At 40.5% G+C, this 17,213-nt stretch overlaps 1 protein-coding gene across 4 annotated transcripts in view; it reads right to left on the reverse strand.

Annotated features, from left to right (window-relative positions):
* HIVEP2 (HIVEP zinc finger 2) overlaps nt 1-17,213 on the reverse strand; it is a 201,608-nt gene that overhangs the window by 6,888 nt on the left and 177,507 nt on the right. For all 4 annotated transcript variants that reach the window (XM_058435604.1, XM_032160556.2, XM_032160529.2 and 1 more), the window contains 6 exons: nt 16,999-17,043; nt 10,392-15,965; nt 9,221-9,375; nt 5,644-5,819; nt 2,320-2,421; nt 636-1,531 (listed from right to left, as the gene is read on the reverse strand). In XM_058435604.1, coding sequence (XP_058291587.1) covers nt 636-1,531; nt 2,320-2,421; nt 5,644-5,819; nt 9,221-9,375; nt 10,392-15,578 — 6,516 coding nt within the window. In that variant the 5' untranslated portion in view covers nt 15,579-15,965; nt 16,999-17,043. The remainder of the gene's footprint in view (nt 1-635; nt 1,532-2,319; nt 2,422-5,643; nt 5,820-9,220; nt 9,376-10,391; nt 15,966-16,998; nt 17,044-17,213) is intronic.

Genomic DNA, 17,213 nt, shown 5'->3' on the forward strand with positions numbered 1-17,213 from the left:
CCAATAAACACAAAAATTAGCCAGGTGTGGTGATACACGCCTATAGTCCCAGCTTCTTGGGAGGCTGAGATGGGAGAATCACTTCAACCTGGGAGGCGGAGGTTGTAGTGAGCCAAAGTCCTGCCACTGCACTCCAGCGTGGGTGAAAGAGTGAGACCCTGTCTCAAAAAAATAAATAAATAAAATGAAAATTTAAAAAATAAAAGTCTTTGAAAGTCAACGTTAACAGCTGAATCAGAATCCTTACCTGGCAATGAGTTATATAAGTGATGCCTAAATGTCCCTCTGAGTGTATGTCCATGCAGTCATGGCATTCTAAAGGTTCATCTTTTTTACTTAGAAAAAGGCTTCAGCTTATGTCTATCGTTAGTTAAGCTTAGAAAGTCTTCAGAAAGGACTCACCTGTTCCCACTGGGAATGCATTGCTGCTCTGATGCAATACTACACTTTAGGTAATGCCACAGCCATGTTACTGACAATAGCATATGACAAAAATGTCTCCCTGCTATTTTCAGTAGCCAGATTCACTCCACCAATAAATACCCATGTTCTACTAAATTTCACACCAGTGCATCATCAGGAGGCACCAATGTGCTTCCACTTATGTATTAGAAAGAAAAGTGGATTATACTTACAGGAGGCCCCAATACAATTGGCTCTGCTTGCAAATACTGTCCCATGGACAATGGTGGGTTATGGTATAAAGCCCTTCTGGGAGATGGCGCTCTTATGGTGGTCATGTATCTTCTCTCTCTTCTAGGAGAGAGGTCTCTTCTTGCTGTGATATCTTTCCCAGGAGACACTGGCCTCCTTGGAGACAAATGTCTTCTTGGTGAAACATCTCTTTGGGACATCTCTCTTCTCAATGCAGCTTCCTTTCTTGGTGAAAGATGTCTCATGGGTGACACATCTCTCCTAGGTGATAAATGTCTCCTGGGAGATAAATCTCCTTTGGGTATCAGATACCTCTTTGGTGAATTATCTCGACAGGGTGAAGAATCATATCCTGGAGAGGAATGGTGGCTCGAGGGTGAGAAGTCCCTGGGAGAGGAGCCTGGCTCTGAAGGTAGCATGCACTCCTCATCCATACAACTAGGTATGTCCAATCTGTCTTTGTCTGGTTCTGAGTCCGTACTTTTGCTCTGGAATAGCCTCTGGTATTCTGTCATCTGGGTATCTTCACATGAATCACTGGGTGTCATAAGCTGAGTAACACGAATACTTGGCAAAGTAACCAAATAGCTGATCAATGAAGAATGTCCCAGGGAACTATCTGAAGGAACCCCGTGGGGTACGGCGCCAACATTCACAGGCAAGGAGGAGAATCTAGGCGGCTGAGGACTGGTGCTTCTTGATCTTGTTTTTGGTGTTAAATCTCCCTGGTCGTCAAAGTCATCTTCATCTTCATCATCATCATCATTATCATCTCCATCCTCACCATCTGATTCCTCAGCATCTGAGAACTGATGATCAGTTGAAATGCTGGACATGCTATGCTTCTCTGCTGCTTTGTGCAAATCTTCCATATTTTCTGAAACAATTGAACAAAGATAATGGAGATCAAGATCCAAATATCAAGGTTAGGATCCTATTTAAGCCTCATTTCTTTCTAAACGCTTTTCCCAATCCCTAGTGCCCATAGATAGTTATGTCTGAGAACTCCTATCAAATGAGGCACTTACCTGTGTGACCCCTCATTCATTCTATCTTCTTGTATATCTATTTGTTTTCATCCCCAACTTACAAGAAAGATTCCATAGTAGGACCTTGTATCTCAGACATCATCCCACTCACAGAAAACCCTCAACAAATGAGCATGGATGATGTTAATTATGATGCTAGAGGAAAACGAAAGGCAACAACCTGTCTCTGCAAGCTCAGGTACAAACGTATGTCTAAGTGATGTATCTCAGGAGGTCTGGCCAACCTTAATGATGATTGTTTGTTTATTTGTTTTCCTACTGGGTTTCTTCTTAACTTGAATAATAATACATTAAAATGCTTTTCAAATTTCCCAAAAAGCCTCATAAAATGTAATTTGCTATCACAAAGCAAGTGCAATTCTATTCCCTTCATAGAAGGCTCTAAATATAAGTATTTTCATAGTGAGACCTTTTTTGCCCTCAGAGTCAAGACTGAAATGCATTTCTTCTCAGTAGATTTCAAGCAATTCAATGTGTCAGTTTTATTTTCTATATTTAGTATTTAATAAAATGAAAAGTGACCACTTTTTAAAAATATCTAAACTTATTTTACCACCTCAGCCACAGAGCTCCACTGTGCATAATGAAGAGGCCTGTCAACTCATTTATGACATACCTGCTTCCTCAGTTTCTGTATCATCCACCGATGTCATTGAGACTCCCAATTCCAGGCATTTTTTCATGTGTGCTTTAGATTTCATATGCTTCGTTAGGTTTCCTTGAAAATGTAGCAAAAAAAAAGAAAGAAATTAACTGGTTATCAAATTAATAACTGCTGATAGCTGCTCCAAATTCAATGTGAAATGAACTAATTTTATTAAGTTCATCATGTAACACAGATTTGTTTCTACCCACTACCCCTTGTTTCAACCTTAAGAAGAATAATCTGGTCTGTGAAGATATCGATCCCTGAGAGCTTTGACCCAATCTCAGATATTCTTTATTCTAGAAGATATGTGGAAGTCCAGCCTCACATCTTTTCAAGAGTAGGTTCCAAGCAAGACTGGAAATCCCAGGGTTTTCTGCCGGAGAAGGGACCTCATGTCTACCCAAATGCACCAGCCTCCTGGGACTCCATATAAATAGGGAAACGTAATCTGGCCTCACACCTCAGAGATACTTCAGAATGAAATATTCTCAACACACCCACTGGGCCCCTGACCTTCTGGCACTGATCTTGAGGTACAGAGTAACCTCCAAGGATCTTCACCGTTCAGAAGAAAAATACATACAAACTAATGTGAGGGCCAACCTTGTCAGTGCACTGAAAGATCCATACAAATAATTAGCTAACTACTCGTAGGGAACATTATTCCCAGTATTTAGCATCTATCTGTCTGGCATATGTTAGCAAATGTTATGACAGCAATTCCTAAAATTCTGGAGCAGCAACACGCCCTCTTTACTTATCTTCAGGCTCCTATCACACTAAGAAAAAAGAAAGGTTTCATGCTGAATATGTTACAACGATAATGGCATAGACAATTATATGTGTATATACATGTGTGTATACAAATTATATATATAATTTGTATAACTGCTTTATGAAATGTGAGAAATTTTGAAAACATTGTTCCAATCCCCTTTGAGCCAGGATCTATAGAAGAATGCACACACACACACACGCACACACATATAAATTATATGCCATATAACTTATCAAAAGAAATTCAGGAACTAATTCAGTTGTAAGGAGCCTTTACATCACTTCAGTGAAAATAGCCATAATGTTATCTGTGCCCTTGACAACGCTTTAGCAATGTACCAACAAATACTTTAAGAGAAGGCTCTGTGAAATCTCCGTGGAAACTCAGCCTGCTAGCATAGTTTATTCCTCTTGTAGGGGTGTTCAGCTTGCTGTTCATGTCATATATGAGCCACAGTTAAAACTGGGACACTGTTGTTTATTATTTTACTCATATTGATTTATTATTTACTTATTGCTTATATACTTATAAATTTTACATGCTGTTTTGATAATTCCAAACATAGAAATATTTCCAGGCCCCTATTCCTCTTATTTATCAAAACTTATATCTACTATTTTTAAATAGCCCAAAAAGTTATAGACATATCAAGAATCTTTAAATCTAGAAAATTAATGAAATGTATCTATAAATTAATAAAAATCATCACTTGTGCCAGAGTGTAAGTATGCTATGGATGTGTATAGGTATGGATACTAAGCATATCGGGATAGTTTATTTAGATTTTAGTATGTGTTTCTTTCTCTTATGTTTTTCTCTCCATTCCAAGGATAGTCAGGCTTTAGACTCCCATCTTCAGAATAGGTCTGTAGCTAGAAATCTGTATCTGAAACAATTCTACCATAGCTTTAGTTTGTTAAAGTCATGAGCTGTGGAAGTAATGTATAAGGACAAGGAGAAGGAAGGAGAGTGGCGGGGGAGGCCCCTGAAGAAGTGGCACAGACAAGGAGATGGGATTGGTCGTGCAAGGGCGTTCCATCTGTGCTCAGACGACAATGTGGGTTTGGACAACAGGCATTTCAGCCGGAGGTGAAAACTGGCAGGGTTTCCCAGGATGTTTTGCTCATTTTAAGATTCTGAGACATTTGCACATTCCCAAAGGGTGACAAGGAAACTCCAATAATGACCAAGAATAAATTATTTCCTTCAGGAGATGATGATTCAGAAGCAGACTTAATTTGATTTTTAAAAATATCTAGAGATGTGTCATTTCTTCATCCAGGTTTTCACACAACTAGACCTGCAGCAAACTCATATGCCCAGTGAAGATACGTATCATTCGTAATGACTATTGAATTTGCAGTATTCCCTAAAATCAAAGTTTTTATTTTCTTATCGCCTAGGGAATTTCTTACTAAAGTTCTGTATAAAAGACTTGATTGTGCAAAGATGAGTGGTATTTAAAAGGCCATATGTTTATTTTTTGAGACACAAATGAACACATACCTTTTTCAGCTTCAAATGAGGCAATTCTATAATACAGATCTTTTTAATAAAAGAAAAACAGATATGTTGAGAGGCTACCCATTTACGCTTCTAGCAATTTAGGATTTTCAGCTATAAAAGAATATAGGTATACATTTCTCTACCAAAGGTAATTTTACTTGATATTTCTTTTTCTTGAATGGTATCAGAGCAGATTAATCAATATGAAAATTTGAAGTGTTGAGGGGGTGCCTATAGTATCCACTAAACCTAAAGTAAAACACACTTCTGCAAAAGTCGAACAACCTCTAATTCACTACTCTTTGTATTCTGAGAATACCAGGCTTATCAACATTTTCATAATATTATAAAAAATAAAAATATAACCGAAGCAACTTCCTTGAGTAAAATATTTTTACATAAATCTACCTGTTAAAAACAGATTTTTAAAAAAATTTTAAGGCAAGTCCTAGTTTTATAAGACTAACAGTTATGTACTGAGAATCAGAAATTGTCTCTGTGCTGATAAAAACAGGGAACACAGGCTATCAAATTTCTATGCATAATTAATGCAACTGTGGATGGAGGCACCCACCTGGGAATGTGTGGGTCTCTACATTATTTATAATCTTGAAACTGACCAAGAGCACATGTTTTCTTCCCAGCTGCTGCCTTGCTTTTCTAATACCACTGCATGTGCAGGATTTCAATACTGGTGTAAATATTATCTAGACCACATAACATTTCCAACATGAAGTAATAGCTATCCAGACAATTTGTAGCCACTTCCTTTGGAGACAACTGGCCTGGACCTATGTCTACTGCTCTTAATTAAGTCATAAAAGGAGCCTCACAGTCTCACATACATCCTTTGATCACTTACTTAAGGGAGAAAATATATTTCGTGGAATCATATTTTCACAAACAAACCATCTTTATTGTTGATGAAGGTTAGTTATAAAATAGCACTCAGAAATCTAAGTAGCTATAGAGAAGTATTTTTCCTCTCAAAAAAATCAGACTTGTACCTTTCGTTTTGAAGGCAAAGTTACATAACTTGCACACATAAGGCCGAACATCAGTATGGGTACGGATGTGTTTTTTGAGCATGCTTGGCTTCTTACAGCGAATCCCACATTCTTCACAAATGTACTTTCCACGGCCACGTCCTCTGACATATACATAATCTTCATTCGATTTGTACCTGTTTTAAAAAGGGGGAATACAGTGTGTTTTCAAATACTCTTAGCATGCTATATATTAAAGCAAAAGCTAATTATTTGCATGGCAAAGTTTTATGAGGGTCTTTTGCAGACAATTATTCAACTTTACTTCTACGAAGCCTGTGAAATTTATGCAGTAAGTGGCTGAAAGAACTAGATAATAGATTTGGCACTGTAAACAAAATGTAATGCTACATGGAATTAAAATGGAATTGGCTCCACTATTACATGTGAATTTATAGAGTTGGGAAGTGGATGTTCAAACTGACTTATGTAAACCTCAAAGAGCTGTAGACCTTTGGACTGGATTCTAGTATGGCCTCCAATCAAGGGACATACAAAAAGCATACCAACATATTCATCATGTATCTTTTGTTAACATTACATCATCTAAGATGTACATGTACAAACATACAACCCTCTAAATTTGCTAAATTAAGTATAACTGATAATAGAATTCTTCATTGCAAGTTCCTACTCTATTTTTACAATCCTGGCACGAGAGTGCCTCAGAAATTTCTAGTTTACACAGGGTGAGCTCAGCTCACCAACTGTTGTCTACAGATTTGATCTGCTCTTCCCAAAGACCATGAATCTGTAATAATGTGGAGTCTAAATTTCAACTAGCTTCTTCAAGGTAGTTACATAATGAAAACTAGAGATTCTATTTTTAATCAAATTTGCATTTGTTTCCAGAAGGGTTTCATAGAGATGTTTGAAAGGATATCTGAGGTCATCTTGCTTAATCAGATCGGCTAGAAAACAGTCTTAGGTATTTTCTTTGATAATCAAGGGAAGAAATCTACCCAATGCTCAACCATTCCATTTTAGAATACAATAAAACATGATTTGTCATAGGATATAGTTGTATTATACGGACTAATTCAATGACTGCCATTATCTCTTAAGTCAAAGCTAGGCTAGAATTTTGGGTCTAATGTTATTTTTGGAAAGATTCCATTTGGGGAGTTCTTTTCGTAACTTCCAAAGGTAAACTGACATGCAAAATGTCCTAATCCACTGTGGATTTAGTTAAAGGCACTAAATTTATAGTTTTTTTACATTCTAAGAGCATTGCAAACTTCCTCATTTTATCCTAGCTAATCCACAAACAGCAATCAAAGCAAGTTTAACTTCAGTCATCCAATCTATTGAAACAATTTTAAGAAAGGAAATCCATCCACATATTTAAACAGCGACTCTGTTATGGATTCACATCTAATCTTAACGTTGTCTACTTTTTGGTCAGTACCAATCCAGACGGGAGTTAAGTAGAAACTATTCAAAACTACGAATAATCAATTTTGCATGTCTTTCATTCCTTTAAATTTCTCCCCTTTTACCAGGAATTTTGACTTCAACTTGTTCTTCAAAATTATTTTGAATTTTATCTTTGTCTTTTGCAATAAAGTAGAAAAAACCCTAAAGATGCAAATATCTTTCACCTTTAAATTTCACTATTCTCTGCCCCTAACTAGATGAAATTGCTTAAGAGATACAGACTAAAACAAATACTTTTGTACAAAGCTAATTTTCTTCAAGGAAGGATACTTCAAGCTTACTATAGCCTGCCATCATAGTGATGGGAAATGCATTTTGTCATCAAGCAGTATAATTTTATTTTCAATGTCTTAGCTGATTAACTTGCTTCCAGAATGAAAATACAGTAAAATTCTGTATAAAATATAATGATGTATTAGAGAAACCTGTATAAATAAAATATCATACAACAGTTCTACAGGCCCATGAATCTACTTGATAAGATAATTGATGGATTTTGAAAAAATATTCAAAGCTATGTTTAACTAAATTATTGAATTTATTATTAAACCTATCAGTTAGACAATATACACTTACAATTTTGGTCAGTAATACCTTTTATTTTTTTAGCTATCACTTTGCAATTGCCAAAATAAGAGGTGGTAACACAAGGTTTGGAAAAAACACTTGGTCACCACTGGGCAGAGACTGGGCCACAGATTAAGAAATAATGGGACACAGCCCATAAAAGGGGGCAATTAAAGGAGGAGGAAATGAAATATGGGCACAATCCTTTTGGATCACTGAAACACAGCAATAAAATGTTCACATACGCTTTTTCACTTGTGTCCTTCGTTAGTGGAGATGGGCTCCCCAAAGCATACAGTAATTGTGGAGTTCTCGCTAATCTATTGGTGCAAGTACACTGCTATGAAGGCTGCTGAATGTGAGAGGGTTGATTCAGTCACAGGGACCTCTCAGTCTCTGAGGAAAGATAAAATCTCTGTTTCTCTCGTTTGTGTTAAAAGATGGGGGATGTCAAAAAAATATCGAGACAAGCTTCATGACTACATACAATTGTGGTTTTAGTGGTGAAAATGCTAGACATCCAAAGAGGGCAAAACCTAAGGGAGAACCAAATAGAATAATCCATCTCCAGACTGGTAATGCTAGGTGAGAAATGGATATTTCATCTCACTGAACATTCCACATTTTATAGTCAAACAAGTAACATTATTTCCTCCAAATATAATTGGAATAAAGTCATGCCCATGAAGATATGTAAATAATAGATTTGTTGTAGAGATAAGGCTAATTACATCATAATCTCCAAAATGTGGTTAGCACGCTTCAAAATTTTTAAATTTTAAAAGCATAAGTGTAGGTTTTTCCTTCTATGTGACTGGATGAAAGATACATTTCTATCAAAACCTAAAACAAGACATTACATATGTGTAATTTTTCTTAACTATACAAATAACAAAGTCTTTGAACCTTATTACTTGAGTTTCTATGACTCAGGACTCAAGATTTGAAAAGAAATTCCTAAATACAGAGAAAGTGTCATAGACCAGAGAAGACTGAGAAGGCAAGACAACCGAATGCCATGTGGTACCCGGACTTGGATCCTGGGACAGAAAAGGATATTGATGGAACTGGTGAAATCCCATTAAAGCCTCTAGTTTAGATAATAAGAAAAACAAACAAATTAACTAGTTCTGAAGATTACACATGATTGTGCATGATGTGATTTTTGTAAGCATAGAATAAAAATATGTCCATCAATAAAACAAATACCTATAAAATGATCAAAGAATGAACAAACTTAGATGACATCAAGTGTCCACCAATTTACTAGATTTCATAATAAATTAGGGGGGTGAAAATTTAAGGAAGAGGCTTGAATGATATCCATTAGGGACATTTTCATGCAAAGCAAATCCCCAAAGCAAGGGCATGAACTTATGATCTATTACCAGCCACAGTTCAGAAATGTGAATAGAAAAGGAATTTACTTTCAGCTTCCAACCAGATTAGATAGTACTTTTTCCATGCAGACATTCTGGATCATTTACTCTGACCTATAACTGCACATTTTACACTTGCACTTATGTTTCCTTACCCTCCTTCAAATATTTTAATTCGGATTGGCTCAGTTTGTTTGGATCCAATATCTTTATCTCCATGAATATCTCCTTTCCCTCTTTCCTTTAAGATATTTCCCACTAGTTTCCTTTCCAGTTTGCTGCCAAATAAAAAGGACGCATCAGGTTTCATCTGTAAGACAAGAAGAGAGAATCATTTCACATGCTTTCTCCAAGACACAGGAGCCCCTATATCCCACTCTTCCATAATCTCTGAAAATGAGCCTAAATTCTGTACTAAAAGGCCAGGAACTAGTTATATAAAATAAGGGCCACTACGGATAAAATCAGATAAGAATGACCCTTTCCACTGAATAAATTCAACATTCTGTTACAGTTACATATAATAAGTATATATATTGTATATAAATATATATATATATACACACATATACACTCAGCACTCTGTGCAATGCTAATACTTAAAAGACACATTCTGTGTTTTGAAGTAGCAATGAAAACAATCTATATAATTAAGGAAGTAGTCTCAAAAATTATTGAAGGGAAAATGGTAACTGATATAAGTGAAAACATTTTTAAATCCTCTATTTGCCTCCTTATTAATTTAGCAGAAATTTCAAAATTCCCCTTAATATTTTTATAATTTTACATGGAAGGCATTGATGGTTCTTGTAGGAATATATCAGCCAGCAACTTGGAAAAATAAGTTTTGAAGGCGACAGATGTCTCGTCAATGAGAGTAAGCCCTGCAGCATTTGCAAAGCTCGGTCCTCCTTCCTCGTCTTTCCTTTCAGCCTCCACTCCCTGCTCCACGGCCTGCTTCACAATTCCCTGAATTCCTCACATCGAAAGAAAATTAGACCTGCTAGGTCACTCACAAAGGTCAGAAGGAAAATAACCCATGGGAATTAATCCCAGTGGTAGGATTTCATGGCACCCAAATGTTTAAATTTTAAAAGCATAAATATAGGCTTTTTCTTCTGAAAATGGACCATGCCTGAGACCTCAGAACCAAGTGCAGTCAGTGGCTTCTTCCACTCCTGAGTAAGGCCAGACTTTCTGAGAACGCCCCCACACTGACCTTCATTTTACTTGTATTTTTTTTTTAGGTCTTATATCCTTCACTATGTAGTCTGCTCAGCAATCAAATCCACAATACAGAGTTCTTCCTAAAACAGTATTTGTTACCTGAGTAAACTGCTTCCAAGCACTTGATGATGTAAGCTTGCCGGTTCCAGGCCTATGCATAGCAGCCAGAGTATAAATTTCTGCAGTGATTTTTTGCTTGGACCTCAGAAGAGCCAGCGTGGTCTTGGTGTTCAATCCTGATGGGTTTGGGTTACAGGAACTAATGCACCATGAAGCATAAACCGAGGATTTGAAGGTGGCCTGTTGCACATAATTGGGTTTTGTATAATTCAAGAAGCACCAACTCACAGTAGTTGTTGTCCGCAGACTGGGGAACTGAAGAATCTGCTGGAAATCTGCCATGTCCGTGAGAAGAAGAGTTGAGTCTGCCACGTTCCCGCTGGGGGCAGAGGCCATGCGGACCAGCATGCCAACAGGCCGCTTGTGGCCCTTCCCTTCCTCTTCCGGCTGACTATCTCCTGCTGGTAATGAAGAACTCTGTGGGCTCATGCTCATGTCCGATGCCGTCTCATCGATATCTAATTCATCTGAAGATTCTTTGCTTTCAGAAGGCCCACTGGACTTCTGCCCCGGAAGTGGTGCCCGGGAACCGGAAAGCATCTCCTTGCTGGGCGGGAATGGCTCCCTGGAAGACGGGCTAACAGAAGGATAGTCTTGAGATGAGGAGGGCGACAGAGAGGAGAAGGAAGATGACCCTGACTGCAAGCCATCTTTTGGCTCAGAAGCACACCCTTGTCGAACCAGCTGGGGTTTCTGGGGGCGGGAGAGGTCCTTTTTGATGTCTGAGTTGGTCAGCTCCACAGCACTAAGCTCCTCCACAATCTGTCCATACATCTTTTCTTCTTTGACCCTTTTCTGCTGCTTGGTTTCCATGAAGAGCTCCAAGCTACTGGCTGGAGAAAGCATTCGCTTGCTACCTCCCAGGGTGGCCACGCTGTCGGAGGTGGAAGGTAAACACAAGGGGATGGAGGATTCTAAGCCGAGGGGTAAAGTCTGAGGTGCTTTCCAAATGGGGTACTTCTCCAAGCCCGCATGCTGCCCCAGCACCTGGGCAATGTTGAATCCTATCCCTTGCATGGCTGCATTGGTGACCAGTGTCCTTTGGGTCATATTCTCATCGACTTTGCATATGACAATGGCAGGGCTATTCTGCCCAAGTATCTGAGAAATGCTTGTGTACATGACACTTCCATAGGATGGTACGTGCGTCTGGATCCGAACAGGAACCACTGTTCCTGGGAGGGACTGCAAAGGCCCAGCATTTGCCGAAGCAAAATCTTCTTGAAGAACCTGCTCGGAGGGCGTTTCAGTCGACTTACTGCTCTGGTCTGATGGAAACTTTGGAAGAAGGTTCTTTGGGTGTAGCCCTGATGCTCCTGAATAACATGGGTAGGTCTGCTCTTTCGTGTGTGCGTACTCAGCAGGTTTCTTTCCAGTGTGCTCTGCCACATGCTCTAAGGGACAGCTCGAATGGATTTCTGTCTGAAAAGAGGGCTTGCCATAGCTCTTCTGAGGGTGCTGAGCAAAGGGATGTGGGAAATGCGCCTGCCACCAGGGAGGCTGCTGAGCTGGTAAATGAACCATACAAACTGTAGGATACTGAAACTGAAACAAGGCATTCTGGATTGGAGAAAATGGAATTGTCTCTTGATGTGGAAATAAGTGTGGCTGTTCAGGTAAGTGCTTGCTTGTCATATAGGATGTTGGTTGGATCAAGGGATTTCTCAAAGATTCCTGACTGTCCATGTGCATGATCTGTGGCTGGGCCAGGTGCAGTGGCCCCGAGCTCAGCGGGGGACAAGGACCCACCACCTGCTTCCCTGGGTCCTCTTGCTGAAGAGGAGGCAGCACAGCAGGCGGGCCATGGTGCCACCCGGACCGGAGGCCAGCATGCAGGTGCTCCAGCTGCTCTTGCTTCACGCTCTGATCCATGCCGGCCTCGCCCTGGGAGATTTCTGGGGAGCCACTGAAGGAAGCTTGCCGCACCAGAAAGCATTTCTTCCTCTCCCTGGACGGTGATACCATGGAGGCTGCTGCTCCCGACACAGGAGCATGGGACAGATTCCCATAATCAAATGATTTGCTTCGAACTTCTGGGACTTCTGCTGGGTGAGGACAAGGCATCTGCTCTGATGAGCAGCGTCGCATCTCTTTCTGGTGGTGATGGCCTGGGACAGACAGTGAGTATGAACCAGCAGGGACAGTCAGAAACTCTGAATGCTTCCCAAACTCATCCTGCTTAGGAAGTGCAGAAAGCTTACTGGTTTCTTCTCTTTCAAAAGACATGGAGAAACTGGAGCTGTGGGACAAGTTGCTTTCTTGGCTGGGGCTGCGGGAGAGGCCTGTGCCTGTGGATTCAAAGCTGGACTCCCCTGAGGAGTGCTCCATATCTGCAAGTCGCAGACGCTTCTTTTTGGGCGGCAACTTCTCCGCGGGGAGCTGGGAAAGGGTCTCACTTCTCTGGGGCCACTGAAATTCTTCCACAGGCTTCTCTGGCTCTTTGCTCTGGGCTTCTTTCTCCTTCTCGGGTTTATCAGGCTCCTCGGTCACTCGAATCTCAGGAACCTGGATGTTGTGTTGCCGAACTAGCCTGGGCTGTGTGTGATAAGACTGCTGCTGCACCTGCTGGGATGGAGAGGGTTTCCCCCCACTTTCTGCACCATCCCCGGGTGGAGCCCACTCAGGACTCACTGAGGCTTCTGAAATCTCACTGTCACAAGTCTCTGAAGGGGAAGGGGCTTTATCCTGTGTGCAGGCCACAAGTTCGGCTGACTCAGATCTTTCAAATGAATTGGGTCGGCTCAGCGAGTTGGTGTGCTGAATCACGGAAATCACATTTCCAGGAGGTTTCCTGCCCCCTAGGTCTGACATCTTGTCTGAATCAATGGCTGAAGGTGACTCCTCTGACACAAGAGATGGACTTCCAGGCTGCAGTTGGGGCCGACATGGGTCAAAGCGTTCCGTGTGACCATGAGAAAGGTTTTCGTGTCCAGCCATGGCAAATCCACTCCTGACTCCTTCCTGCATCTGCAGTTTGGGGTCATAATCGGAAGCCATGATGCCCACGGGAGTGCTTACAATGCTGCTGCAGATCATGGGCGTGTCCTCTTCATCCCCTACGCTCTTCTCTTTCCGGCGTTTCCTGTTTTCACAGGTAGTTCCAAACATGCTTGGTACTCCCTGCAATGGCACCACGGGATCCATGAAATATTCTCCACCATGCTTTAAAGAACTCAAGCAGGAAATGTCCCTGTAGCTTTGCTTTGGTGTTTCAGAGTCCTCCCACTTCTTATAGGGTTTCCGACAGACGTCATAGTCATACCCAACCCTGTCCCCAGGAGACAATTTCTTTTCCTTCAGGGATGAACTGCTGATACCCTTCAACATCCTGCCATGGTGCTCGACCTCCACGTGGCCCTCCTGTACCGAAGGCAGCTCAAATGCCGCTTGTCTTCTTAGCATGCGCTGAGGGGGTATGCCCACGGTCCCTGGATAGAATACATCGTCGGAACCAGTCATCCTTTCATCAAATGAGTGACTTCCTCTCAAAGAAGGAGGAAGAGTTAGATTAGTTGCTGAAGAAGTTGGCATCGAGTTGCTTCTAATAAGGGGTGAAGAGTCTACAGGAGCTTCTAAGAGAACCGGGTTGCTGCCTTGGAAGTTTGCTGGATAAAGTTTTCCTTCGTTCCTGATAGACAATGGAATAATCTGGGGTTGTCTGGACTCACTGTTGAACTTAGTGGATTTCAGCATGCTCGTTTGACTGGGGTCGACATCTCCCTTGCTTGGGATCAGCTGTGAAACAGGATCTTCAAACATCTTGACATCTAACCTGGTGTTTACGTGAGGTAATGGTTCCATTATGCCCTTCCTACCCATTGCGGCACGCTCCTGACTTGTGGTTGTAACACTGAGTGCATTTCTCGGACTAAGCCGACAGTATTTTCCAAAGATGATTTCTTCATAAGACTTTGCATTTGTGTTGGGAGGGCTTATTTGCTGCTCAGCACTTTCTGAGCGAGAAAAGTAACCAGAATCAGTGCTTCCTTTACTGTGCGGGCTCAGAAGGTTGAGCGATGGCTCAGAATCTTGTCCTTTTTTCTCTGACAGTCTTAGTGCAAGTTTCTGTTTGACTGTGTGCGAATCATCAGCCTTAGTATTTAAAGATGAATTTGGTAGCATATCAGGGCCAATATACTGAGAGCTTTCATTAGGGAGAGGAATCCCACTTTTAGGGATAATCAAAATCGGCACCTTCATTGGACCTCCCAATGATTCTTCCAATGACCCATGATAGCCACCTCTGCTGGCAATGTCCAGTGGGATGGGTGGGCCAGGACTCATTTTGTCAGAAGCCTCGGCAAATAAAGAACTCTCCTCATCTGTGTCTGTACTCTGTTCACCATCTGAATGTATTTCTGCTTCTACATCAATAAAACCAGCCTCTAAGTCCAATTTAGATACAGCTGACTCTGTGAAAGGTACTAATCCTGCCTTAATTGCATGGGCATGTGACTTCCTGTGCTTGTACAAATTGCTCTTTGTCTTGAAAGAGAAACCACAAGGTATACATGGATATGGCCGCTCCCCAGTATGGGACCTGATGTGTTTTTTCAGTACGCTAGGTTTGGCACACGCTCTGCTGCAGTAAGGGCAAATGTACTTGCCAGGCTTTTTGGGTTTATGCTCTTTCTTGTGAGCCTCTTCTGCCTGTTCGATACTTTTCTGGGAGTATTGGCTATAAGCAGGGTTCAGACTTGAAATCTTTTTTCTAGGATAACCACCACTGTGGCCATGTATAGGAAAAGGAAATAAGTCCTCGGAGGAAACGGATGGCAAAGGGCCAGGGAAAAGCCACGGAGGACCTTCGAGGCTCTGATGTGGCTTGGTGCTGTGCATGACCCCCTGTGGCAATGAGTGCTGAGGGAAAGAGAGTGAGTGTTGGCATGAGTAAGGACTCGGACGATGCGGTGGATATTGCTTCTCTGCGACTTGCTGCACCACTTCACTAGGGGAGGCCAGTTTCCCAGAACCAAACAGTTGTGCTGATGCTGTGTTTCCAATTTGCTCAGGCTCTATTTGTGGTTGCCGCTGTCCTTCTTGACTGCCAAAAGTGCTCATCTTAATAACAGCTGATTGTTCCTGTCTCCATCTACCTGATGCTTTATCAGTTTCTCCAGACCTTGAGGTAGCTTTTTGTCCTAGAGCTGTGTCCCCAGTGTCCATTTTGTTACACAAGGTCTTAAGTGTTAGTTCCCCTGAAAGTGGTGCAGACTCATGGAGTGTCTCCAAAGCTGTGCTTCTTAAAGCTTGGTTGCTTCCATGTTCCAGGGTGTCTGCAAACTTGCTGATTGCTCCTTCTCTTTGGAACCTTCCACACGCACACCACAGTCAATGGGCATTAGCTAGTAATGTCCTTGGACCAGGGCTATAACACAGTTCTCTCCATTGTAGAAATGTCCATCCAAAAGCTAAGTGCAAATCTATAAAGATTTCTTATGGCATTTGAAAATTTTCAACTAGGATGAAATTGGGATGATGAATAGTCTAGGAGAAATTTTGCCCATCAACTAGAGCAAAGTTCAATTGCCAGTTTCACTAAGATAAAATGACCTGAAGAAAAAGAAAATACAAAGAGATTGTGATAACAGTTTCAAATAAGAAACAAACAAAAAAAAAACCTAACTAACCAACCAGAAATTAGATAAATTTGAAATGTTTTTTACTCCAAGGAATTATTTTTATTGAGATTACATTAATTCCACAATTAAAATATATTAATTTCAAACTCAGCATTAAGTCATGAACATAAGTCTCTTGCATGTTTGAATTTTGGTCACTCTTTTAAATACTTTTTAACTTTAGAAAACCATTTGAAGGAAAACCCTTGATGGATATTATCTACAGAAGTATAAGGTTTTAGAAAGCCCCATTAAAAAAAATTAGAGCTATTCCTAACCAAGTTTATGACTTGTATGCCAAAGTGTATTACATACCTCTATATAGAGATATGTTTTATAGCTTAATACAAAAAATATGTGGCCAGGCATGGTGGCTCACGCCTGTAATCCCAGCACTTTGGGAGACTGAGGCAGGTGGATCATGTGAGGCAGGTGGATGACGAGGTCAAGAGACCGAAACCATCCTGGCCAAAATGGTGAAACCCCATCTCTACTAAAAATACAAAAATTAGCTGGGTGTGGTGGCGTGCACCTGTAGTCCCAGCTACTCGGAAGGCTAAAGGAGGGGAATCACTTGAACCCGGGAGGCGGAGGTTGCAGTGAGCTGACGTCATGTCACTGCACTGCAGCCTGGTGACAGACTGAGACTCCATCTCAAAAAAAAAAAACCATATATAGTTATACATTAATATAAAATATAAATATAGTATACATATAAGCATAATATATAAAATACATGTTTTATAAAATACATAATTCATAAAGTATTATATATTACTATAAAGTATAACGATATTTTACGGCTTAAAATCAGTGATTAGTAAAATGACATCAAGGCTATAAGAATCAGATGTCACAGAACTTTGGAAAAGATAAAAGGGTGCATCTAAACAAAATAATTATAAAGTCTTCTTAATATAGAAAAAAGGCATATTTCTAGGACAGTTTAAAAACAAAATGATTACCTGAACAGTTTAGAGTTCTCATGGGCATGATTGTCCTGACGCTTCCTGGATACAAAATAAATGCAGTTAGGAAAAATTGTTCCATTAAACCATACCACTGATATATACAAATACAAATTCCAATTTCCAGTTCATTATCTAAAGGGTTCACAATGCTATGTACCCTAAAACAAAATCAAGAAACTGCTTCAGAAAGCATTACACCAGAAGAGTAA

The sequence above is a fragment of the Hylobates moloch genome, unplaced genomic scaffold (assembly GCF_009828535.3).
Source record: "Hylobates moloch isolate HMO894 unplaced genomic scaffold, HMol_V3 SCAFFOLD_2, whole genome shotgun sequence".
NCBI lineage: Eukaryota > Metazoa > Chordata > Mammalia > Primates > Hylobatidae > Hylobates > Hylobates moloch.